This window comes from Hylobates moloch, unplaced genomic scaffold (assembly GCF_009828535.3).
Source record: "Hylobates moloch isolate HMO894 unplaced genomic scaffold, HMol_V3 SCAFFOLD_2, whole genome shotgun sequence".
In the NCBI taxonomy this organism is placed as follows: Eukaryota; Metazoa; Chordata; class Mammalia; order Primates; family Hylobatidae; genus Hylobates; species Hylobates moloch.
In genome coordinates this window covers 2986374-3012530 of record NW_026652277.1, presented here as the reverse complement: position 1 = coordinate 3012530, position 26157 = coordinate 2986374, and the positions used below count along the sequence as shown (strand labels likewise).

The window sequence follows — 26157 nt, the reverse complement described above, 5'->3', positions numbered from 1 at the left end:
GCCCCGCCCCACATAGCACGCCCTTCCAGGAGCCCCTCTTTTCACAAGCGCAGCCCCGCCCTTCACCAGGCCCCACTTATCTGCATAGACACGCCTCTCGCCACGCCCCACTTCTCCCCTGCCCACTTCCCCCTCCTATCATCTGTCCACATCCTGCTGCTGGCAGAACCCCGCCCCTTTCGGCAAGCCGACCCCGCCCCTTTCTACCCGTGACCACGCCCCTCGCCTTGCCCGCCTCCATCGGCACGTCGGCCCCGCCCCTCCCTCCCGTCTCCCTCCGCACCGTCCTCCCGCCCGTCCCAGAGCAGTGGAGGCCCACCCTTTTCACCTACAGCCTATCGCAGAGGACGTCGCTGTTCGCGTTGACCAATAGGAGTGGTAGCCGTCCCGGCAAGCCCCACCCCGCGCCCTGCGTCGGGTTAAGAGGGGTTCCTCGCGAGCCAGATGCTCTTCATACGCCATGTGGCGCTGCGGCGGGCGGCAGGGGCTGGGTGTCCTGAGGCGGCTGAGCGGCGGGTGAGACGCTGCGGCGGGAGGCGCTGGGCGCGCTGGTACCCGGCAGGGGAAGGTCCGGGGCGGGCCGGAGGCTTAGGGGTTCTCGTCCCTGCGCCCGGGGCTGGCAGCTCCCCCAGGTGTGGGCGTCCCGCACCCTGAGCCCTTCCTGGAGCTCCCGCATCCGAGGCCCGAGGACCCCGGAGCTCCTGCCCACTCCCAGGGGCGATGCCCCAGGCTGGGGGCCGGGCCTGCCCGCGGCGCTCCCCGCGGGGCCCTCCATTAGCGTGGGCTTTAACGGGGGTAGTAAATGGGTTTGGCAGTTGCGGTTCTCGGTGACAGCTTTGCTCCTAGTTCATTTTTGTTGGAGGCCGAGCCCTTAAGAGACCCGAGGCGCCCACAGCCGGCACGTAAAGTCTCGCTGTGTTCAGAGAACTGAAGCCTCCCGGAATTGAACTGTTTTGTTTTTTTAATGACTCAGTTTATGGGGAAAAAAATGACGAAGCAGTTTAGTGTTCATGGTAATCCACGAGCCCGTATTTAATATAAGGCCGGGAGGCATGGGGCGTCCGTGGCGTGAGTTTGGCCTGGCCTTACCGCTCAGGAGTTTCCTATCATGTCCTTGATAAGTAACTTCTTAAAATGCTTCTGTGTCCCATAATTCTGAAATTTGCTAAATCAGTAAGCAAATGTTGGTTATAGCATATCTTCATAATATTGCCTGAATAGGTTTTTTTTTCCCTTTACATATTATCTTTAAATATTTCGGTGGGATACGTTAATGTAGAAAATCCCATAAGACGTATAATACAATTTGAGAGAATAATAATTACGTTTTTTTTTAATAGCAGGGATCTTGCTCTGTTGCCCAGGCTGGTTTGATCCCCCTCCTCAGCCTCTCACATTGCTGGGGTTACAGGTGTGCGCCATCTCATCCAGGTGAGAATAATTACTAGAAAATAAGTAGGTTGGGCGCGGTGGCTCACACCTGTAATTCCAGCATGTTGGGAGGCCAAGGCAGGTGGACCACTTGAGGTCAGGAGTTCAAGACCAGCCTGGCCAACATGGTGAAACTGTCTCTACTAAAAATACAAAAATTAGCTGGGCGTAGTAGTGAACGCTTGTAGTCCCAGCCACTCAGGAGGCTGAGACAGTAGAATTGCTTGAACCCAGGAGGTGGAGGTTGCAGTGAGTCGAGATTGTACCACTGCACTCCAGCCTGGGCAACAGAGCGAGATCTGTCTCAAAAAAGAAAATTAGTGTCCCTATGACCAAGCTGAAGATTTCCCCTAACTGCTCATAACACTCTCCCTCTCTCTTAGATTATCACTGTCATGACATACAGAAATGTCCTTGCTTTTTTTTTATATTTTACCATCTCTATGCCCTCTGACAATATCTTGTTACCTATTTGAAAAATACCTGTTTAGGATAATACTGTATCATGTGTATCTTTTGTTTAATATTATGTGACCCACATCTTTGTTACATGCAGTTGTAGGCCCTTTTATCGGTAAGGGTTTTTTTTTTTTTTTTATTGAATGATTAATCTGCACTTTATCCATTCTCTGTCGATACACCTCCGGGTGAGTTGAGTTTGGGACTGTCAGGGTTCGTGCTGACATTTTTGTCCATGAGTGCTGGGGCAGTGTAAGGTGTGGAGGATATAGACCAAGAGGTGAATGGATTTCCAATCTTCAGCATTTTTTTTTTTTTTTTATGGAGTTGCTCTGTCACCCAGGCTGGAGTGCAGTGGCGTGATCTCGGCCCACTGCAACCTCCACTTCCCGGGTTCAAGCGATTCTCCTGCCTCAGCCTCCCAAGTATCTGGGACTACAGGCGCCTGCCACCATGTCAGGCTAATTTTTGGCCAGGCTGGTCTGGAACTCCTGACTTCAGGTGATCCGCCCACCCAGGCCTTCCAAAGTGCTGGGATTACAGCCACCGCACCCGGCCTCTTCAGCCTTTCTAAAAAAAAAAAAAAAGAATGCCAAGTGCTTTTCCAAAGTTATTCCACGTTGTACTCCCTGTAACAGTGTATGAGAGTTCCTGGTAATATAGGCTTTATAAGTTTTCACCAATTCGGTAGGCATGTAATGGGATTTAACTGTAATGTGAATTTCTTGCTATACTGTGAAGGCTTTTGAGGATTCTGTGAGGGAAAGAAGCCCTTTTGTTTAAGAGTTGTTTCTTAATCCGGGGAATTTAAACCGTAATTGTATTATAGTTATTTGTGAACATATGTAAAGAAAAGGTTTCCAACATTGAAGCTTTAGTTAAGATAAAAGGTCATTAAAATGGAAAGGACCTTACCAGAAATTAGTTTTCTAGAATGTGCAAGATTTTGGAAAATGCAGTATTTAATTTTTCTTTAATAATCTTTATTACATGAGAGTATTTTCACTATGTGGCTGAATAATGTTAGCCAGATAATTTTCCTGCAACTCGTCTGACTTAGATGACTTTTAATCTAGACATGCACACCACAGAGCGTGGCGATGGAACAGTAACCGGGCTTGTGAGAGGGCTCTACAGTATAAACTAGGAGACAAGATCCACGGATTCACCATAAACCAGGTATGGGTCGTCCTCGGCACCTCCTTATAAATCCACATACATTGCAGGTGTGGCTTCTGGCCTATGTACGGGGCCCTTCAGGGTGGAGACTAGCCTTTTTGTCCTTGTGTCCCAAGGCCCTGGCCCAGCTCCTGTTGCGTGGTGGCTACTCAGCTGAACAGAGCTTGTGAGTGAAATGACCCCCAGTCCCTTCCTGGAATCCCGCAAAGCCTGATTCTTGGCAGATTTTAGAGAGTAACACTTCCAGCCGGGTCTCTGTAATTAGACACACTAGCGTTTCTGCAGCCAAACCTGATGTTTCACTGAGTGTGAGCGTGAAGACTCAGTGCCCTGATCTGCAGCCAAACCTGATGTTTCACTGAGTGTGAGCATGAAGACTCAGTGCCCTGATCTGTTCAGTCAGGTTTTGCCATCAAATAGTTTGCTCTAAACTTCTGCAGAATCTTTCAGTTTTCTGAGCCATTTGGGTTTCAGAATTATGAAGAATTGTGGACCTATACTTACTTGGGTCTATATTAAAATGGGTTCATTTGTTTTTTGTTATTTTGCTTAAACCTTTTGCACTGTTTCTATTTAGCATAGTAACTAAAAATGACACGCTTCACATATTTGGCCGGCTGTTGGCTTTGTGCTATGCTTGATGTTATAGCAAACGTAAAAGACAAACAGCTTACTGTCTAGAAAGACTGATGCAGCTGTGACCGGAGGCACGTGGTGGACGCCATGCGGAGGGCCAAGGACAAGGGCGGGAGGAGGAGTGAGAGCTGCTGCTGCTGGGGGCAGAGGGAAGAGCTCCTGGAGAGGGTGGTGTGAGAAAGCGGCTGCGTCTGGGCAGGGGTCCAGGAAGGGAGCCAGGGCAGTGACTAGGGCGCACCAGACAAGGTCCAGGCATGGGAGTCATGAACACAGACTTGGAGCATTTGTGAAATCCTGCGAAGGCCAGGCAAAGACACTTGGGTTTGTAGTACAGGTTACTGTTAATAAGGGCCTCACCCAGAGTGGTAGATTCTTCTCCTTTATTTTTTCAAATTTTATAGAAACGTATTTATTTTTGAGACTGGGACTCATCCTGTTGCCCAGGCTGGAGTGTGGTGGTGTGATCTTGGCTCACTGCAGCCTCGAACTCCTGGGCTGAAGCGATCCTCTCGCCAAGTAGCCACCACGCCTGGCTAATTGTGTGTGTGTGTGTATATGTGTGTGTGTGTGTAGATGGAAACTTTGTTGCCTAGGCTGATCTCAAACTCCTGGGTTCAAGCAATCCTCTTGTCTTGTGTATTAGTCTAGTCTCACACTGCTGTGAAGAAATACCCAAGACTGGGCAATTTATAAAGTATGAGCTAAAAAGTAAAGAGGTTTAATTGACTTACAGTTCTGCATGGCTAGGGAGGCCTCAGGAAACACAATTGTGGTGGAAGGCACCTCTTCACAGGGCTTCAGGGGAGAGAATGAGAATCAAGTGAAGGGGGAAGCCCCTTATAAAACCGTCAGATCTCATGAGAACGTGCTCACTGTCAGAATAACGTGGGGGAAACCGCCCTCTTGATTCAGTTACCTCCCACCAGGTCCCTCCCACATGTGGGGATTATGGAAACTACAATTCAAGATGAGATTTGGGTAGGGACACAGCCAAACCATATCACCTTGGCCTTCCAAAGTGCTGGGATTATAGGTGTGAGCCACTGTGTCCAGCCATAGAAGCTTACGATAAGTCGTGATTCTTGTTTGAGAAATAGCTACCATGAAAGCTATTATTATTAAAGCTATATATTATTAGAAAGCAGGCATCTCACTGTATCTGCTGATTTTAAAAGCATTGATCGTCTGTTACAAAGTACAGTAAGCATGGAAACAGAAGTAATTTAACAGCGGTCGATGATGCAGGTCATATTGGGCCACTTTATGCATGACTGTTGGGTGGCAGGCTCCCTAGATTGGGCTGAGGAGACCCGAGGTCTGACCTCTGCCAGCGACTTGCTGTGTGCGCTTGGCCAGGTGACTCATGGCACCTGGAAGGAGGGGCTGGTGAGTGGGGTGGTGATCACAGGGACGTGGTGTGTGATTGAGGGAGAGGGCCGGCTGGCATGACTGGAATAGAAGACAGTTTCTTTCATACCAAGGAGTATGGTCACTTACCAGGAGGCTTACCTAAAGTAGGAGATGACCTTCCACCCGCCCCAGGAGTGAGGAGTCTTTCATCTTTCTTGTGGGCATTTCTATCCTCCCGGCCCCTCCAGCTGTTCTGGAAGCCACGGCTTTGTGCTCCTAGCTACCACTGACAACCCATCCTAAACTAAGAGAAGCAAAGGCTGATCCTAGAGCCTCTCCCCGCTGTCGCAGGCTAGCCCACTCTAGCATTTCCACTCCCTGCAGGCCTATTCTGCACGCTACAGATGATATTCACAGAAACAGGAGGCGCACAGCAGACGTTGGAAGGGGTACTGTGTTACTGAGGCGCAGCACACAAAAGCAGAAGGCACTCAGCAGACATTAGAAGGGGCGCTGTGTTACTTAAGTGCAGCACAGTACCATAGGAAGGGCAGACACCAGGGTGAATCCTGGCTCTGTGGTTTGGGCAGCTTATTTCATCACCCCGAGCCTCGGTTTTTTCATCTGTAAATGAGGATGAGAATACCTCCCTCACAGGATTATATGTGACATGATTAGAAAATGCCTAGGCAAAAAAAGAATACAAAATTTAAAAAATAAAAAAATCGAAAATGCCTAGCCAGTAGTAAGCACTCTCTCTCTCTCCCTTTCCCTCTCTCTCTCTCTGCACACACACTCTCTCTCTGTCTCTTTCTCTCTGTCTCTCTCTCTCATCTGCCTTTTATAGGGCTGTCTTTCCTCGTTTGTAGGATAAGGGACTTGGACAGGATGGTTCTCTTCTCTCCAGCTCTGAAATACTGGCTTCCCGGCATCATCTAATTTCAGGCAGAAAAGCCAGTTTTCTCTGTGTGTCGAAGATAACCATTTCAAAGGCCATTTTGTCTAAGTTTAACTGGTCGTGTTTTTCTTGTTAACTCAGGTGACATCTGTTCCCGAGCTATTCCTGACTGCAGTGAAGCTCAGCCATGATGACACAGGAGCCAGGTATTTACACCTGGCCAGAGAAGACACGAATAATCTGTTCAGGTGAGTGGTGCATGGTAAGAACATGGTCTTGAGTGTTTGTATTTAAATCAGGGATGTCCACTCTTGGCTTCCCTGTGCTACACTGGAAGAAGAACAACTGTCTTAGGCCATGCATAAAATACACTAACACTAAGGACAGCTGATGAGCTAAAAATAATAAATAAAGGACCTCAATGTTTTAAGAAAGTGTATGAATTTGTGTTGGGCCACATTCCAAGCTGTCCTGAGCATGCGGGCTGCAGGCTGCGGGTTGGACAAGCTTGATTTAAAACATTGACTATGCATTACGTGGTTTAAAATATCATCTCACTAGTATTTTTATTGACAGAGCATCTTGAAAAATAAGGAAAAGCTTACACGGACTTATAATCTCATCAAAATACAATTTTACAGTCTGAATCAATGATTTACCTTATAGTTGGAAAATGCTGTGTTGGAAGATTGTGGGTCAGAATGATGATTTCTAGTAGCCTGAGGTGATGACCCATCTAGAAACTGTGTCTGCAGCACTAAGCTGAACCTTTTGCGTTCTGGTCATTCTCCTTCCCTAGCGTGCCATTCCTCCCCCTTCCCTGGCGTTCCGTTCCTCCTCCAACCCTAGTGTGCAGTTCTTCCCCCTTCCCTAGCATTCTGTTCCTCCTTCCCTAGCGTGCAGTTCCGTACCACTCCCATGGACAGTACCGGTGTTCCTCACATTCTTGAGCATACCGTCCTCTGTGGGTCTCAGAAATATCCATGCAGAGACCCTTTCTTCAAAATGTTGAACCGGTCCCTCTCCACATTCATGAACGCCTTCACAGGTAAGACCAGCATCCTGAACAGAAACTGCGTTCGGATTTGCCAGACACACCCACCAGAATTCAGTTAGTTTCTGAGAAGGAATGAGGGGAGTGGGCAATTCATGTTCTAGAATAATTTTTACCTCTCTCTAGTTGAAGGACATTAGAAATTTAATCCTTCAGGAAAGCCACATGGTAGTGAGATTATAAAAACTAGTGTTTTAAGAAAACGTACGTGAACTTTTCCCAGAAAAGTTCAAAACAATTTTCTCTTGGAGATATCGCTACAATGCCAGGCCTCCAGAGTTACCACTAATGTTGATGTTTGACTTCCAGTAAGAGTGACAATAGTGGATAGGGTGACGATGAACAGTGCATTCTGTGAGGGAGTGACGTTGAAGAGCAGGTTAAATCCATGCTGTTACAGAATGAGGTCATCTTTGCAGATGTATGAAAGTCTCTGCAGAAACTTGAGAGAGTTTAGAGATTCACTGAAGAAAGCCCTGGTGCCCGTCGAGTGCAGATCCTGAGACGGGATGGGAAAGCCGGCGCTTGGGGTTATGAGCTGGGACAGCTGCTGAGGCCGGGGACCAGAGCATGGGACCACGGCCCCGTCCCAAGAATAGCTACAACTTACTGTCTTAGGACAAAGGGGAAATGAGGCTTGAGAGTCCATAATTTTAGTAGAAATCTGTTATATTTTACAATTTCACTTTTCATTTGTACCCAGCTAGTGATTATACTCTGTATCCATTTTCCACACAAAATCCCAAGGACTTTCAGAATCTCCTCTCGGTGTATCTGGACGCCACCTTTTTCCCATGTTTACGCGAGCTGGATTTCTGGTATGTCATGAATGATTAACTAGTTGATACAGACTTTAGTATTTGAGTCACTATCAGCTTATAATTATTTGTCCTCAGGCAGGAAGGATGGCGGCTGGAACATGAGAATCCGAGCGACCCCCAGACACCCTTGGTCTTTAAAGGAGTCGTCTTTAATGAGATGAAAGGAGTGTTTGTAAGTTTTCTTCCTTTATTATGTTGTGTTCAGCTTACCTTACCCATGTACAATATCATGATATAGACACATCTGGAAGATGGTTGATTTTTATTTAATATTCTCATTATAGGTGATACGTTCTTGAATTAGCTGGGGTCAGTGCTGTGAGCAGAAGCCAGGGGTAGCAGGGCCAGGCTGCTGTTCTTCCCAGCAGGTCTCAGACCATGTCTGGGGACCCCCAGTGTACGATCTGCAGCAAGTCTGCGAGATAAAAGCTATTTTCATACCACTGCCAAGACATCGTCTTTTCACTCATTCTTGCCCAAGTACACGGTGTACTTTCTAGAGGCTGCATGGTGAGGTGTGTGACACACAGCGAGCTGGATACAGAGCAGATGGGGGAGTCCAGCTTCACCTCTGAGCCAGACGCCACAGAGATTTGCAAAAAAGGCAACACAGCATCACTCTAGTCAGTTTTTTACTTTGTTATGAGAAGTATTTTTCAAAAATATTTATATTAACATGTAATGATGGCTTACCTTAATAAGTATTTTTTAAATGTCTCAGCTTTAATTTAGAATATAGAAAAATTATATAAATACACACAGGCACCTACACAGGCAAAAAAGCCCACATAATCAAAAGCTGTTTGGGTCCTCATTAAAACCCATTTATGCCTAGTGTTCCGTTATTGGAACCCTAAGCTTGTGGGAGTTATTTATATCCTACAGCTCAAGGTCATCGCCAAGGTCTGATTTTTTACAAAAAAAATTGCAACCTCAGGCATAAATTGGTTAATTTTTCAGAGTGTAAAGGAGTCTTGAGACCATTTTGGATTAAGAGCTGCTGTCCTGGGCCCGCGTCTTCATGTCCCCTTGTGACTTGGACAACCTGCCTGTCCTGGTGTCCCTGAGGCTCACGGGTGGCCTGCTCTCTGATTCACGTAGCCCCTCTCGGCTGGTGAACTATTTCTTACCTTTTCGTTCTCAGTTTGGTGGTCTTTTCTTCCAAGGAGTCTTCTTGAACTCAACTTGGGGTGACAGCTTCTCCCCACTTCCCTCATGGCTGGTGGGCAGACCTGGTGATCCATCCGGATTTACAGCCCTCAGCTATGCATTTGTTGCACCACACATCAAAAAATCCATTGTTCTTCTCAGTGCTTGGGTCCTGTGCGTGGGTGATGAATGATTGAATACCGTGTTAAACAATGCCTGCATGGGTGTCTTTTTTTTTTAAACCATTAGAACAGCTTTATTTGCAAAGTATTATAGGTGTATGCACCAGAATGTGATCAATTGGCTATGTTGTAAGTAATGTAGTGTGTGTGTATTATTTTACATGTATATATTCTTATTATTTATTTATTTTACATTTCAAGACAGACAATGAGAGGATATTCTCCCAGCACCTTCAGAACAGACTTCTTCCTGACCACACGTACTCAGTGGTCTCCGGGGGTGACCCACTGTGCATCCCGGAGCTTACCTGGGAGCAGCTTAAGCAGTTTCATGCCACTCACTATCACCCAAGCAATGCTAGGTAATATTTTGTTGGAAAAGTTTGATGGTGGATTGTGAAAAGTTGACTTGTTTGTGTTCTTACAACTTCATGACATGGCTTCTCTCATTTAGCAATGCTTAAGAAATATCTAAGTGTAGGTAAGATTCTTGGCCTCAGTTTGCCTGTCTTACTTGGACATTTACAATAATAGCCTTCCGTATGCTCAGCATGGTGGTTACAAACACAGCATTTAGAGTCCCCCAGAGGAGGGTCCTGGCCCCCCAGCCTCTTGCCTCACATCCAGCTTGGTTGCGTGGAGGGTGGGGGTGCATGGATGGTGCCCACCTCGACACAGGGTGTGTGAAGCTTTAAGCCCTCTCCTTGGCACGGAGAAGTGCTCTTCCAATAGTGGATGCAGTTACTGAACCTTAATTACATCCTCACTTTCTGATACATTACTTGTTTCTTATGTCACTAATATAGGGTCATTATGATAATAATATAATATATCTTATATAAAACACTAATATATTTACCTATAAATGCTAATGTAAAAACATTTGCAAGATTATTTTATATAAAAAGAACTATGAAAACTTTCAAGCATACAGAAAAGTAGACTAGAATAATGAGCCCCTAAACACTTGTCACCTAATAGATATCCTTTTCCTTGCTGAAGTTTTTGGAAGTAAATTATAGATGTCATGATCATTTACACCTAAGTATTTGAATTCGTGACCCTAAAACATGAGGATTTTTTCTTACATGAGCTAATGCCATTTTCAGTTTTAATAGGATAAAACATACTTTCTTAAAACTGCCTATTTTTTATTCCATATTCAGATTTTCTAGTTGGCCCCAAAGTGTGTGCTGCACAGGGTCCCACAGGTCACACCTGGTCGGCCTGGGTCTCTCCTGGGCACCCTGTCAGGGACGGCAGAGGAGTGTGCAGGCTCGGCTTCCTCCGGGCGCTCTCACTTTCCAGGTGGCCTGGCTGCTCCCACGTGGTGTTGGGTGCCATGTTCCTGTGTTTCCTGGGAACTGGAACTTAGATCCAAAGACTTAGTTTGAATCAGGCTGCACCTTTTTAAGCAGAGTCCCTCGCGGGGAGCTCGCCATAGACGGCCACATCCTACCATCATGTGAGGACTGCTTGCCTCCACTGGGGATCTCACACCAGCGGGGTCCATGCCGAGAGTCGGCCACTGCCTTGCGAAGATCTGCGTTTTCCCTTCAGCCACAGACCATCTGGCAGGCATGAGTTTCTGGTGTCCTGTGATAATGAGTTCCTCATAAACCTATTAAAGGTTTTCATATTCATTGAGGATTATTGCCTGCATCAATTACTGTGTTAGAGTTTGTGAAGTTTTCTAATTCTGTAATTTCTTCATTTGTTTGCTGGACTTCAAAGAAGAGCTCCACATCAGCTGGGGCCATCGGGTTATCTTGAAATATGGTTCTGTGGAAAAGGCAGGGCCGGCTGCTCTCCCTGGGAAGTCCAGTTGGAGGAGGAGGGGTGGTGCAGGAACTACCTCTAATGGTGACAGAAGAGACTGTCTTGTTTTTTGTTTTTTTTTTTTTTTTTTTAAGACAGGGTCTGATTCTGTCCCCCAGGCTGGAGTACGGTGGTGTGATCTTGGCTTACTGCAGCCTCAGCCTCCTGAGTAGCTGAGGTTACAGGTGCACACCACCATGTCCAGCTAGTGCTTATATTTTTTTTGTAGAGACAGAGTCTTACCATGTTGCCCAGGCTGGTCTCGAACTCCTGAGTTCAAACAGTCTGCCCACCTTGACCTCAGGATTGTAGGCGTGAGCCACTGTGCCCAACATGGAGAAGAGAGTTCTTTCTTTTCTTCTTCTTTTTCTTCCCCAGTCTTGTTTTGTTTTTTAGTACCACTCTGACCTCACAGAAATATTTCTGTATATGTATATATTTGAGATTATGTGATCAGATGGAATTTATTCATTTTTATGCCCACATTTGCCCCAACTGTGGGCCCGTTTTGGTCTAACTTCTATGCCCCCACCACCACCTCCCTAACGCATGCACACCCAGGCCCTCCCTGCTCCAGAGGTTCAACTGTCTGTTTCCCCAGGGAGCTCTGATTTCTGTGGATAATGGGGAAGGGCCTTTGGAGAGCAGCATCTGGACACTAGGGGTGGTGATTGCTCCTGGATTCTCTCAACCCCCAGAGTGTAAAATTTGTTTCTAAATTCTAGAGTGAGAAATTTCTGAAGGTTCTGTAAGATACTAGTTTCCAAACCTTAACCGTAGCTCAGGCAACATAGTAAAGAAAAAGATAAATTCCGTCATTGTAACCTTTTTCCTTTGGTTGAATAAATGTGTTCTCTTTATAAATGTGTGTAACCTTGAATTTGTTGCCAAAAATTGAGTTTTGTGAAATTGTCAGTTGGATTACTATATTACTGTACCTAGGGTTATAAAGTATTTTAACAAATAACTCATTTGGTTTTTGTCACATCTCTGGATGAAGTTTAAAATTGAAGGATCGATTTTTGGCTAGGTGTAGTGGCTCATGCCTGCAAATCTGAGCGTTTAGGGAGGCCAAGATGGGAGGATTGCTTGAGGCCAGGAGTTTGAGACCAGCATGGGTAACATAGTGAGAACTCGTCTCTAAAACTTAAAAATTAGCCAGCTGGGCGCGGTGGCTCATGCCTGTAATTCCAGCACTTTGGGAGGCCGAGACGGGCGGATCACCTAAGGTCAGGAGTTCAAGACCAGCCTAACCAACATGGTGAAACCCTATCTCTACTAAAAATACAAAAATTAGCTGGGCGTGGTTTTGAGCACCTGTAATTCCAGCTACTTGGGAGGCTGAGGCAGGAGAATCATTTAAACCCGAGAGGCAGAGGTTGCAGTGAGCTGAGATTGCGCCATTGCACTCCAGCCTGGGGGGATGGGGCGAGACTCTGTCTCAAAAACCAAAACCAAGTGTGGTGGTATAGTCCTGGTAGTCCTGGCTACTCAGGAGGCTGAGGCGGGAGGCAGGAGGGTTGCTTGAGCCCAGGAGCTTGAGGCTGCAGTGAGCTATGATGGTGCCACTGCACTCCAGCGGATGCCTGAAGCCAGGAATAGCACCATGCCCTGTGAATGAATGTCGAATTTATAAATTAGGCACAGTGAGAGGTTAACAACAATAACTAATATAAAATAGAACAATTATAACAATATACTGTAATAAGTTACATGGATTTTGGTCTCTCAAAGTACCGTGATGTTTTTGGAGCTTGGTTGAGTAAGGGTGACTGAACCCGAAAGGCGAGGCCTTGGATAAGGGGCGCTCCTGTGCACGGCGTTTCAGTGAGAAACACAGTACTCGATCTCAAATCTTTAAAACAGACTAATTACATTCCCTTAAAATTTTAGGTTCTTCACGTACGGTAATTTTCCGTTAGAGCAGCATCTGAAACAGATTCATGAGGAAGCACTGAGCAAATTCCAGAAGATTGAACCAAGCACCGCGGTGCCAGCTCAGACACCCTGGGACAAGCCTGTGAGTGCCCCACCGTGTTTGTGTCCTTCCTGGTAAATATGCTGACATGAGGACTTGGACTGGGTGTTCATGATGGGATTTCAGAGGTTGTCATGGTCGGTACAGAGTATGGGAGAGCTTTTCAAGCCAAAAGAATCGTTGTTTGTTTGGAAGGAAAGTTAGCTTAGTGGAAAGCATGTTTTGCTCCATTTTGTGTATCCAGATAACCTAGAGTAGTTGACAACCGTCAGACACTGTGCCTACTCACAACGTTACATCATTTTGCAGAGGGAATTCCAGATAACATGTGGCCCAGATGCATTTGCTACAGATCCCTCTAAACAAACAACCGTCAGCGTTAGCGTCCTCTTACCAGAGTAAGTATATGCTGTCAAAGCTCATCCAAGACAAAAACATGAGGAAAATGTTCCTATTAGAAGGTTCAGAAGTGAGTTCTACAATTAAATGTAAATTAATATACAGTTAGGATTCAAGGGTTAAGTGGATTTTAGGAATAGAGCACAAAATGTCAGAAGTTTTTAATAACATCCAAAATGGTTTTTGAGGAAAATCATTTTTGATAGCCCTCCAGAAGAAAAGTCTTTTACTTATTGTATTTCAAAGCTTTATTCCTGCAGAGAAAAGACCGCATCAGACCAGCAATTGCTCACATTTTGGGGTCACAGGTCCCTTTGAGTGTGAGAATGGTACTATGAACACGCACCTTGGCAAAATATACCACATACAAAACTTTGTAATTCCGGTGGTTTCACGAGACTAGGTCGGAACCGCGCTGGGGGGTGTTCAGGAAGGGAAGGCTTGGGCTCTGGGCCCTCCTGTGCTCAGCCTGCAGCTCCGTGGCTGGCACCTCTCCTGGCTTGTTCCTTGTCTCCTTAATGGTGCTGCCACTGTGCCTGTCATTTAAATCACGTGTGAAAAGTGCTTGGCAGGCTGTCACATGGTGAGCATTTCATGTGCGGTGAAGTTAATTTTATGGTTTGCGCCCCCCTTCAAAAATCCCGGTATTTAAGGGAAATTCTCTTTTGCTCATAAAATTGTTAAAATAAATGTTGAAATGCAAGAATTTCTAGAAAGATATGTAGTGATTTTAAATAAAATGTGCATAAGGGCCAATAATTTTCCCTTTACTCTTTTCTTACCTCCCCTTTCCTTTTTTTTTTTTTCAATGCAGCATTACCAACACGTTTGAAGCCTTCACATTAAGTCTTCTGTCTTCACTCTTGACTTCTGGGCCCAATTCTCCCTTTTACAAAGCCTTGATTGAATCTGGCCTTGGCACAGACTATTCTCCTGATGTTGGGTGAGTTTATGATTAGATTAGATCAGTAGTTCTCATTGGTTGGGGGCAGTTTTGCTCCTCTACCTCCACACCCTGTCCCCGCCCCACACTTGACAATGTCTGGAACATTTTTGGATTTTTGATTGCTATAATCGGAAGATGGTGGACCAGGAAGTTGCTGAGTGTCTGATGGTGCACAGGATGGCCGCCCCCATCAGGGAGCTCTGGATGAGATCCTGGATCCAATGCCAGCCATTTGTGTCACCTCAAGGGGGCGTTTGTCCAAAAGAAAACACCTAGCACAAAGACAGCTTTTCCAGGGCCTCAGAATGTCATGCTGTTGTCTCTTACAGGTCAGGTCATTAAGTATTAGAAATTTTTTTTTTTTTCTTTTTTTTTTTTTTTGAGACGGAGTCTTGCTCTGTCACCCAGGCTGGAGTGCAGTGGCGCGATCTCGGCTCACTGCAAGCTCCGCCTCCCAGGTTTATGCCATTCTCCTGCTTCAGCCTCCAGAGTAGCTGGGACTACAGGAATTTTTAAAGTTCTGTAAAACTCAGCAGTTCTCTGTTTTGATATTTATCCTGCCGTAACTCAAAAGTTTAAATTTTATTTTTAAAAAAAGATGTAAAAATGACATGGATGTACACAGAACCAGTTACTTGAGAACACTGCTTTAGTGCGCTTTTCAGTGGAGGGGCTGGAGTTTAAAGTGCTTCGTTCTGATCTTTAAATCAAACATATTACGAGGGCATGATGAACGTGCCCGGATTCCAGTGCATCGTTTCTGGTTTTGTCTTCTAGATATAATGGCTACACGAGGGAGGCCTACTTCAGTGTCGGCCTCCAAGGGATTGCGGAGAAAGACATTGAGACCGTCAGAAGCCTCGTGGACAGAACGATTGATGAAGTAGTTGAGTGAGTGTGGCTTGTTTGTAACAATCTGCTTTCGTTCCTCATTCCTGCACGCTTTTCCGGAGGAGCTGAGCCTGATCCATTGTTTCGGCCTTCCCTCTCAGTCATATAACATGCATTTGTTCATATTTAGTTGTTTAAATCTTATCTTTGCTACCTTCTGTTACTAAAACTCTTCAGCTTCTTAGGTTTTTGTTTTGAAACAGGGTTTCGCTTTGTCACCCAGCCTGCTGTGCAGTGGCATGATCTCAGTTCACTGCCTTTTCCTCCCCTACCAGGCTCAGGTGATCCTCCCACCTCAGCCTCCCAGGTAGCTGGAACTAGGGTGCACACCACCATGCCCAGCTAATTTTTCTATAGTAGAGATGGGCTTTCTCTTTGTTGCCCAGGCTGGTCTTAAACTCCTGGCCTCAAGCACTCCTCCTGCCTTGGCCTCCCAAAGTGCTGGGATTACAAGCATGAGCCATTGTGTCTGGCCCATCTTTGTTCTTCACTGTATTCTTTAGGAAAGGATTTGAAGATGACCGAATTGAGGCTTTACTTCATAAAATTGAAATACAGATGAAACATCAGTCTACCAGCTTTGGGCTGATGCTGACGTCAGTAAGTGATTTCTCAACAACTTTTTTTTTTTTTTTTGACTTTGCTAATTAGTGGTTTTGACGCACTAAAAATATAGATGGATATTGATAGCACTTTTCATTTGAACCTTGAAAGTTATACTGGTTTTGATCAAATATAAATTTACTTTTATAATAGACATCTTGTGTTGTTACTAGCCTAATTGGCTTTTTGAGATTATGTGAAATAGATTACTTTAAATGGGTAAGGATTTTTTTTAGTATTATACTTTAAGTTTTAGGGTACATGTGCACAATGTACAGGTTTGTTACATATGTATACATGTGCCATGTTGGTGTGCTGCAGGATTTATAACTAGTAATCTGTTGGTTATTTCCTAAACATTATTTCAGCCTGTGCTTTTTATTTTATTAGAACAAAATAGGGCTAAAGTAAGTTTTTTGTTTCTCCATCCAAAGAATTACATGACTTTTGTTATAAACAATCATCTGTGGTATATTTAAATATAGAAACTAGGATCTGAATCTCAAGTCTGGGCTGTTTGTGGAGGTTGTACTGTGTGGTACCAGCTGCATTGTGGATGTGGAATGCTTCCTTCCAGTACATAGCTTCTTGCTGGAACCACGATGGGGACCCTGTGGAGCTCTTGCAGTTGGGAAATCAGTTGGCTAAATTCAGACAGTGCCTACAGGAAAATCCAAAATTTTTGCAGGAAAAAGTAAAACAGTATTTTAAGGTAAGAAAGTTGGATAATTCATTTCTCTAATTTTGAAGTTGAATTTTATACTAATGAAAGGAATATTAGGAACATAATCTATACATTTAAGTAATTTCTGTTAATGGGTGACTTAATTTCTAATTAAAAATTTAAATACTTACATTAATTTATTTTCCAGATTGTAATGCAAGGTGATAGTTTTTTTAGATGAATGTATATGTGCATTTTTACTATGTGAATATTTGTATGTTTGTGTGTATGAACAAAACATCTGCATATATTGTTCTTTTATTAGTAGAAGAATATAAAATACGAGAACAGTCACCCAAATGTAATGAATCTTCTAGTTTTCGTGAGTGAATTCTTTTGATGCTTGTGCGTTTGTTTTCTCAGATTTTTAGGCAGTTGTGCTTGGTTGCCTGTTCCTTGCTTTGTACTCATTACTATGGTAGAACTTTTAAAAAGGGTTCCCGTGGTGGGAGAGACTGTTGTCTGCTGTGAAGGGGAACTCTCTAGTAGGTTCCATTGTTTTAGACATGAGATATGATTTAATAATTTGACCTGCAGTTTCTCTCAGCTGTTGTAAGTTATTTTCCGTGAACTTTCCGGTGTCTTCTAGTTATCTCACCTCTGTTTGTAGTATTTTATATGGGAGCATTTTGTGCATGTGTAGTTTTTTAATTGTTGAAACAAGGAAAGGACATGAAATCACCTAACGTTAATTTTTATATTACATCAACATGTATTTTGTTCTAATAATTTATAAAGTATTGAATGGGAAATGTTCTAGCCTTTTAGAAGTTAATAGTAGAATGAACACTGGACAAAAAATAGAATTCTGTATTATCTTCAATTTGGACTAAAATCCAAGATCTGTAGTACTTAAAAGTGCAAACCTTTTTACAACTAAGATGTACTGAAAATGATTAGTATTGATATGTTTGAGACCTAATGACCATAATAATAATAATAGTAGAATAACAGCATATATGAATTCTGTGCCTACTACATAGGCAGGTATGGTGGTAAGCATTTTATAAGGCTTGTGTACTTGCATCGGCAAAACAATTCTTGAGGTGCCTTCTATTATTACTATTTTTAAAGTGGGAAAGTGGAACTACAGGACCAAGAACACACTAGCAGAAGCTCGTTGAGTGTTAGGATGTAATAAGATCTTGTTTTCACTTGGCTTTTGTTGTTGCTGTGGTTGCTGCAGAATAACCAGCATAAGCTGACTTTATCGATGAGGCCAGATGACAAGTATCACGAGAAGCAGGCACAGGTGGAAGCCACGAAGCTCAAGCAGAAGGTCGAGGCTCTGTCCCCCGGAGACAGGCAGCAGATCTACGAGAAAGGTCAGAGGCTTCCTTCCGAGCTGGCGAGTCCCGAACCTGCACTCGGGCCTAGTGGACTTGTTAGTGAGTTAGTAGTTGGAGGCAGGTATTATTTCAACCAATAGGTGTCCGCCCGGCGCCAACAGAGCCCACGTTCGGTGCAGTGAGTTCAGATATTCTCAGAAAATTGCCCTTGTAGCTCAGTAGGCAACGCAGGAGTCATTGAAAAGAAGTAGCTTGAAAAGATGTATTTATTTTACAGATTTTGTAAATACTTTTTATTTATCAGGTGCCATAATATGCCAGTACCATTGTTCTGTTGCAGTGCGTGTTGCATGGCCTGTGAGCAGTGTGGACAGTGAGAGCTGTGTGTTGGGAAGAGGCCTGTCTCAGGCATAGAGGGTGTGTGCCAGCCGCAGAGCAGCACCAGGATTCTGTGGGACAGGCGTGGGACACACAGGGATGGTGGAGCGGTGGGCATGGAGGGAGGACGGCGTGTGTGGGGGAGACAGGTGTGTCCGCCGGCTCTGGGGAGGGCCTGTGTGGAAGATAGGGAGCACACAGGTGCTTCATGTATTAAGGCAGGAGAACTGCCAGGTCAGTGAGCAGCATAGCTGCAGCCTCATTCTGGATAGTTTTGCAGAAAAATAGAGAAATTGGATGGAGAAAACTGCTGAGAGGCAATTAGACACCTAAGCGTGGCATGACGACCTAGGCCAGGATGGTGGGAGTGAAAAGAAAAGTGAGACGGGGATTGGCAGCGGCTGGGGGAGCAGCCAGGTGGAGCAAAGGAAGGGAGGAGGCCACAGGAGAGAAGGGGACCCAAATGGATTCTCAGAGGGAGTTCGGCCTCTGGGAAAAAACATTTGCAAAAGTGGTATCTGATAAAGGCTGGTATTCAGAATATACGAAAAATGAACAATTCAGTAATGAGAACACGCAACCCAATTAACACATGGGCAAAAGATTTTGACAGATATCATCTAACAGATCCTAATGGCAAATAGGCACATAAATCATTACATGGGAAATAATCTCATTACTTTCTTAGGGAAATGTATCATCATTATTAGAAAAATGTAGATTAAAACTACAGTGATATACCATTATACACCTACTAGAATGACTGACATTTTAAAAATTACTGCCAGCACCAAATGTTGTCAATCCTGAGAGGCAGGGGGAGTGCTCACGTGCTGACAAAGGAGCCAAAATGGGTGTGGCCACCTAGGAAACAGGGTCACAGTTCTCACAGTGCCAGCCAACATGCACGGACCAGGAAGGGCCCCGCTCCTAGTGTTCCTTCAAGAGAAATGAAAACAGGTGTCCGCACAAAACTTGAAACAACCCAGATTTCCATCAACATGTACATCCTTACAAAGAAATGCCACTAGCTGCGAAGGAACGCAACAATGATGTGCGCTTGGTATTGGTGCATCTCGAAGCTTCCCACAAAGGGAAAGAAGCCGGGCGCAAGATGACATCCCGAGGCCATTCATGGGAAGCCTAGATGTGGCAAAGCTGCAGGGACAGAGAGCAGTTGAGAAGCTGCTGGAGGCCCAGTCAGGGTGTGGTTGACTGTAGTGGGGATGGGATGGGAGAGTTTTGGGGTGCTAGAAAGGCCCAGTACTATGATGTGGTGGCTTCATAACTTGCCACAGTTGTCAGAACTCAGTTGAGTCTTTAAAATTGTGAATATTATTGCTTGTAAGTTATGTGTTAAGCCTTTTAAAAATAGATGCAACACATACACACATGCACTTACTTTTCCTGTTAAAAAAGCTAGTTGGGCTGGGATTCTGTGAGAAATTGTCAGGCTTGTCAGAGGGTAAGAGTGGACGTTAGGTGGAAGGTAAGTGACTCCATTTTGATCATGCTAAGTTTGAAGTTACATCATGTAAAAGAAAAATTAATGTCAATTTGTAACCTGCTCTTACTCTTTCTATCTGAATTCTTATTTAGAGACAACTTTTTTTTTTTTTTTTTGAGACAGTCTTGCTCTGTCACTCAGGCTGGAGTGCAGTGGCACGATCTCGGCTCACTGCAAGCTCCGCCTCCTGGGTTCACACCATTCTCCTGCCTCAACCTCCCAAGTAGCTGCGACTACAGGCGCCCGCCACCACGCCTGGCTAATTTTTTGTATTTATAGTAGAGACTAGAGACAACTGTTTTAAGCTCTATTTTTTTTAACCTTAGTCTTTTTTCTTTCCCCTTATTAAGCTCTGTTTTGTGATAATTGACAAGCTCCAATCTTCCCGCTTTTAATTGAAATTATTCATGAGTACACAAGATAATTCCATGAGTAGGCAACAGGTTGTACGTTTCCTAAATTACTTCATATTCGTGGCCTGGACTTAGTAGTGCTTTAAGAAAACCCCGTATACTGTAGTCCAAATCAGTAGGTTCATGAGCAGTGCTCACACTACAGATTTCTCCTTTACACACTCACTGCAGAGCTCCTTTAGAGGAGGGCACAGTGCTAGTGCATTGAATGGTTATTTCAGGTCAATAAGTCTTCAAGTGTGCACGGCAGTGTTAGGGTTCTGTGAATTAAAAGCCAATCTGTAGAGAACAACAATGCAGAAAAGGGGAATGGGAAACTGTAGTAAAAGCTTGAATCTTCCACCTTCTGGTCTTGTGTGTGCCTTAAGCACTGTGAAGGGGTAAAGCCTCCACCATCAGGGAGTGTGTGATGTGCTGAAAGAAAACAGAGAAGAGAAAGTGCCAGAGGCTTTTTCTACCGACTGTGAGTGAGTGCGTTCGGAGAAGGAGCTCTGGATGTCAGGGTAGCTCTGGCGTGCTCTAGTGCAGGTGGGCCCAGGGACCACAGGGGAAGCTGGGTCGGGGAAGAGGCAGGAGGGAGCTTTGTGGCAAAGCCACAGATTAGAAAACCTCCGAGTGGCGTGAGGTCAGGAAAGTCAGGATGTTAGGTAGGTGGCAAGCAGGCAGGGGAAGCCTGCAGAGCCCAGGTCTGAGCTCCGTGCCATTGGGAGCCTGGGCTCCAGATGCTGCTGGGAGCAGGGGTGCTCATTGATGGCAGTTGCGGCTCCAGAGGTGGACAGGAGGGCTGGAGCCCACGGTGGGGCACCTGTGGAGGAGTGACACTGCCTGAGATGCTCACTGCACCCCAAGGTCCTGTGTCTAAGTGCGTGGTACGCTCTCAGGGAACTTTAGAAGGTGGAAATGGAACATGGGGGAGGTCAACCCAGCAGACACCAGGAGTGCTGTCTGTGGGGACTGAGTTAAAGTGGGAACTCTGCACAGCCCTCCCTGGGAGTCGTGGAATCATGCATTTGTGTACTTGCTTGGCTCGGTGTAGCACTGTGAAGCCGCTTCACTGATGGCCATCAGGGCGGGGAGCACGCCTGGGTCTTCTGGATCCTCCACATAGGCTGTGGCTCAGTGGAGGAGTCCGCTGTGAAGGTGCTGCCTCCCTCATTGATGCATGGACTGTCAGGCCCAGGAAGTGTCTTTCTAAGCACCACTGCAATTTGTGTGATTTATGCACTTGTGTAAGTCTTTTGTTGAAATTAGTGAAAATGAAACAATAGAAAACAAGTATAGGGCCAGGTGCAGTGACTCATGCCTGGAATCCCAGCACTTTGGGAGGCCAAGGTGGGAGGATCACTTGGGGTCAGGAGTTTGAGACAGCCTGGGCAACATGGCAAAACCTCGTCTCTACAAAAAATAAAAACAGAAATCAGCCAGGTATGGTGGTGTGCACCCCTAGTCCCGGTCATGTAGGAGGCTAAGGTGGGAGGATCACTTGAGCCCAGGAGGCAGAGGCTGCAGTGAGCTGAGTACTCCAGCCTGGAGTACACAAATGCGTGATTCCACAACTCCCAGGGAGGGCTGTGCAGAGTTCCCACTTTAACTCAGTCCCCGCAGACAGCACTCCTGGTATCTGCTGGGTTGACCTCCCCCATGTTCCATTTCCACCTTCTAAAGTTCCCCTGACAGCGTGCCACACACTTAGACACAGGACCTTGGGGTGCAGTGAGCATCTCAGGCAGTGTCACTCCTCCACAGGTGCCCAGAGCCAGACCTTGTCTCAAAACAAAAAGAAGGTAAGTATAAAGATCACTAAATTTCAGTCCAACAAGAAATGGTTTGAAAACTCTAAAAACAAGTTGAATCTATTTAATGTAAACTTTGGAAGGGTGCAGGAGAAACCTGCTTGAGCAAACCACCACTCCCCAGCAGAATTGTTCAATAATTGAAAATGAGAATTAGGAAAAGGGCTACCTACTAAGCAGGTTATTAGTGCGTCTCAATCTGGTCAGCCTGGAAATAGGAGATACTTTGCAAACCACAGTGCTCCTGTACTCCCCACACTTGGCGTGGACGGCTAATTCTGGATGTTAAGATAATAACATAGGAGATAAGTTGCATCAAACCTTTTAATTATGGCCCTGAATATTCCTTTTTCTTGTTTCTATTTTAGGTTTAGAATTACGGACTCAGCAAAGCAAACCTCAAGATGCCTCTTGTCTGCCAGCGTTGAAAGTTTCAGATATTGAGCCCACCATACCTGTCACAGAGTTGGACGTGGTCCTGACAGGTCACTGTGGACACTATGCTTTTCCTAGGTCTCGGGTTCCTTGGGGAAATTAAATATCACTCTTCACAGAAGCAGTAGAGTCACATCTTGCAGGTTTTCCCTGAAACACTCGAGCAGCCCTGTGCATTCATAGTCCTGCTCTTCACGTGTCTTCTGCCTTGTTCTTAACTCTCGGTGGTGATAGACTTGTTCACTCAGTAAGAGCCTGTGTGTGTGTTCCTCAGAGGGGTTTGATAGGGCGCTCTGATTTCCTGCTTCTAGAATCAAATGAAGATTTGGGTTATGCTGTGACTGTATTAAGTGCAGTTTTAAAAATAGAGGCATCCTCAGAGCCCCTTGTCCCAAATATTTACCCTCCCGTCAGCATAGAGGAAGCAGAGACACAAGAGCCCCCGGAAAGGTGAGTGCTGAGTTGAAAGGGAGTTGGAGGCCAGGTTTATCCCCCTGCCGTGTCCTGGCATTTCGTTCCGTGGCACGTTTTGTTCCATGACATGTTTCGTTCCGTGGCACCTTTCGTTCCGTGGTACTTTTTGTCCCGTGGTCTGTCACTGCTTTTGGGTTCTCAGGGTGCCCCCTTTCTCTCTGGCTCCTGGCTAGTAGCAGGAGAGGCATCTTTGGGGTGACCTCACCTGGGACGATGTTGATGCTGAGCTTACCAGCGGGTGTGGCTGGCCGTGACTGAGCTGAGGGCAGCATGGCTCTCACTTGTACCTCGAGGACGGGGATGGGATTTTACCCTGGGCATCCCTGTGTCCTGTGAAGTGTCTCCAGCCCGCCTTTTGTCTTCTGATAGCGCTTGTCATGTTTGTATCTTGTTTATTTTCGTGTGTGTGTGTGTGTGTGTGTACATGTGAGTGGAAATCGAGGCTGACATTCCTCTGATCTGTTAATCCTGGCAGTTTTTGTCCGTGAATCTCATTGAGTGTTTGCTAAGAGTGAGAATAAATCAGTCGTCCTTCCGTGCCTTGGTGCCTCCGCTGGCCTAGGGCGCTCTGCTAGGTAGGGACGTGCGAAGCTGAATGCCCAGCCCTCCCCTTGGGGTCAGGAAGAGTGGGTGGGGGACACCAGGAGCCTTGTTTGGGGCCCTGGGGCAGCCTTCTGTTGTGGGGCCAGAGAGTAGCAGGGCCTGTTGGGGAAGATGAGCAGCGCTGAGGACGGGTGCGATGTGGGCCCAGGGGTCTTGGGGGCACCTGGTCGGAGTTCCGTCTGGTTGACGTGGAGAGGTTGAGTAACTGGAACTCACAGTTATGGGACCACAAGGTAATGGTTCCATCCTTCCTTTCCCATTCCTTGGAGAGCACAGGTTCCTTTACTGTTGAAGACAGTTCCAGTTTTTTATCATGAAAATACAATAGGGAAATTTATATAAACTCTAGTATAAGTCTTAAACCTCCATTCTTGAAAAAGCAATAAATAGCATTGTTTTTAAATATTACAAGTGGTTAAAATTTTACTGGCAACAATAAAAATTAAATCCCTTTTGTTTTCCTAGCTGGAGATATCCCTGTTCAGTACTGTGCCCAGCCCACCAATGGCATGGTGTATTTCCGGGCCTTCTCCAGCCTGAACACACTCCCCGAGGAGCTGAGGCCCTATGTGCCCCTCTTCTGCAGCGTCCTCACCAAGTACGAGTCGCAACACACCCTTGTGTGTCTTACTAATGTCTGCTTTGTGTGCATAGCTGTATTGTTCTAATGCATCAGTAGGAATTACCTTCAGTGAATCACAACTTACAATGTTAGTAAGTATGGTGTACAATATATTGGTTTAGAATTTTTTATGAAAGTAATGTTTTCTTACTATATTACATTGAAATAGTTATGAATCTATGGTATAATATAAGGAGATACTTATAGATCTCTATCTCAGCATATGAATCTGTGAAGCTTTGGAAAGGATTGATGGTTTAATCCAAAAGTGTAAGTAATTGGATGTGCAGTGTGGCCCAGGGCTGCCTTGGGAACAGGTGTGCCTGCTGCCTGCGTGCCTCCTCCTCCGAGCTGACCCTGCAGTTGCTGGCGTCCTCCCTAGGTGGGGTGTGCACATATCTGGAAACACACACATGAGTGCACACATCAACACTTGACTTTTTGCCCAGCTCTGCCATGGCCGAGGTTGCAGGACAAGCAGTAGACAGGGCTGTGGGCTCCCATTCCCATCCAGGATAATAGGGCAACAGGGAACCCTGCAGCCAGCGTCAGGGACCACTGCCCAACCTGACTTGCAGCTGAGGTCTTCCCTTTGTGGAGATGAAGTTGTCTGCGTGCTGCAGAAAGCTACGTGGCTGTGACACCTTCTGCACCCTGGCTGAGGGTCCGCTCAGATGGAAAAATGTCTTCAGGGTTTTGAAAGTTCCCTGCCTTTCTTTTTAAATATAGCTGCCACTGTTCATCCTTTTGTAGCAGTTTAGGAAACACCTCATGGTCATTCCCTTGACTCAATTATTTCTGGCATTAGCAGCGTCACTGTGAATGTTTCTTTCAAAAGCATGAGTGCTGAGAGGAAAATGCTTTTCTTAAAAACTTAAAAAGTCTTTAGTCTTTGGACTCCCCCGCCCAGGCTACCAGACATTTAAGCAAAGGAAGTATGTATCATAGTGATCTGGGCAAAGAGAGTAGGGAGTACTCATAAAACATTTATTGAAAAGCTTACGACTGGAAATGCCTATTTTAGAATGTTGTTTTGAGTGCAGACATTGGCCGCCCAAATGTCTCGTGCCTCTGGATACTGACTTCCCAGACAGGAGAAACTGGGATCTCCCTGGGGGAGGGGGCGCGTGAACTCTCGAGGGCGAAGGACAGAGTGTGCGCCTGCTTGATGACCTTCGAAGTGTAAAGAGGTTGGCAAAGCCGCGGTTATTGAATTAATGGAAGCAACTTGTAATTCAAGATGCACGATTTTAAAAATGATTCAGTAAAGACTGCCTTGTAATCGGGGTGATGCTTCTCTGTTGTGTCAGGCTGGGCTGTGGCCTCCTTGACTACCGGGAGCAGGCTCAGCAGATAGAACTGAAGACTGGAGGGATGAGCGCTTCTCCCCACGTGCTCCCCGACGACTCGCACATGGACGCCTACGAGCAGGTAGCCTGGTACCGTCAGATGACAGCTGCGGTGGGGACTTTTTCTCCAGTGTCTGTCACTGTTTGTTTCGGCCCTAATTCTGTTCTTCTGTGTTTTCTTTGGTTCAGGGTGTGCTTTTCTCCTCTCTCTGCCTGGATCGAAACCTGCCAGACATGATGCATCTATGGAGTGAAATATTTAACAAGTAATTTTATTTGCAAGGGTTGTCCATCCTTGGGGCGTACGAGAGATCTTCGTTTGAAGTACTTTAAAGGAGACAGTTTTACTCGTGTGTGTTGTTGATTTCCAAGTCTTCTACTTGTAGTTCATATGGACTTACAAAATTTCTTTGGTTGTTAAAGTAGTCTGAAAACTTACACTTAAATCAACTTTCCATGATACTGAAGGGACATGATGAATGGGTCTCCAGGAATTTCTTCTTGTCCTTTTTCCACAGCCCGTGCTTTGAAGAAGAGGAGCACTTCAAGGTGCTGGTGAAGATGACCGCCCAGGAGCTCGCCAATGGAATTCCTGACTCTGGGCACCTGTACGCATCCATCAGGGCAGGCCGGACCCTCACTCCTGCAGGGGACCTGCAGGAGACCTTCAGCGGGATGGATCAGGTGGGAAGCTTGGAAGGAACCTCTGTTACTCTGGTTTAGCCACATATTCTAGGGTTACTGATTTCTTTGGGAATACATTAATTTATGTCCCA

General features: G+C 45.6%; 1 protein-coding gene across 4 annotated transcripts in view; it reads left to right on the top strand.

Moving 5' to 3' along the window:
* The first annotated feature begins 434 nt into the window (after positions 1–434).
* Positions 435–26157, top strand: part of PITRM1 (pitrilysin metallopeptidase 1) — a 36126-nt gene continuing 10403 nt past the window's right edge. For 3 of the 4 annotated variants that reach the window (XR_004251847.2, XM_032174236.2, XM_058431151.1), the window contains exons 1-19: positions 435–516; positions 2967–3069; positions 6095–6201; positions 6850–7001; positions 7711–7825; positions 7904–8000; positions 9361–9521; positions 12871–12997; positions 13265–13353; positions 14169–14297; positions 15078–15191; positions 15695–15791; positions 16372–16506; positions 17705–17843; positions 22267–22383; positions 23876–24008; positions 25343–25463; positions 25571–25647; positions 25900–26065. Coding sequence is in view for 3 of the 4 variants with exons in the window: in XM_032174236.2 (XP_032030127.1) it covers positions 461–516; positions 2967–3069; positions 6095–6201; positions 6850–7001; positions 7711–7825; positions 7904–8000; positions 9361–9521; positions 12871–12997; positions 13265–13353; positions 14169–14297; positions 15078–15191; positions 15695–15791; positions 16372–16506; positions 17705–17843; positions 22267–22383; positions 23876–24008; positions 25343–25463; positions 25571–25647; positions 25900–26065 (2235 nt within the window). In the remaining variant the exon portion in view is untranslated. The remainder of the gene's footprint in view (positions 517–2966; positions 3070–6094; positions 6202–6849; positions 7002–7710; positions 7826–7903; positions 8001–9360; positions 9522–12870; positions 12998–13264; positions 13354–14168; positions 14298–15077; positions 15192–15694; positions 15792–16371; positions 16507–17704; positions 17844–22266; positions 22384–23875; positions 24009–25342; positions 25464–25570; positions 25648–25899; positions 26066–26157) is intronic. The other variant, XM_058431146.1, reaches the window with a different exon arrangement.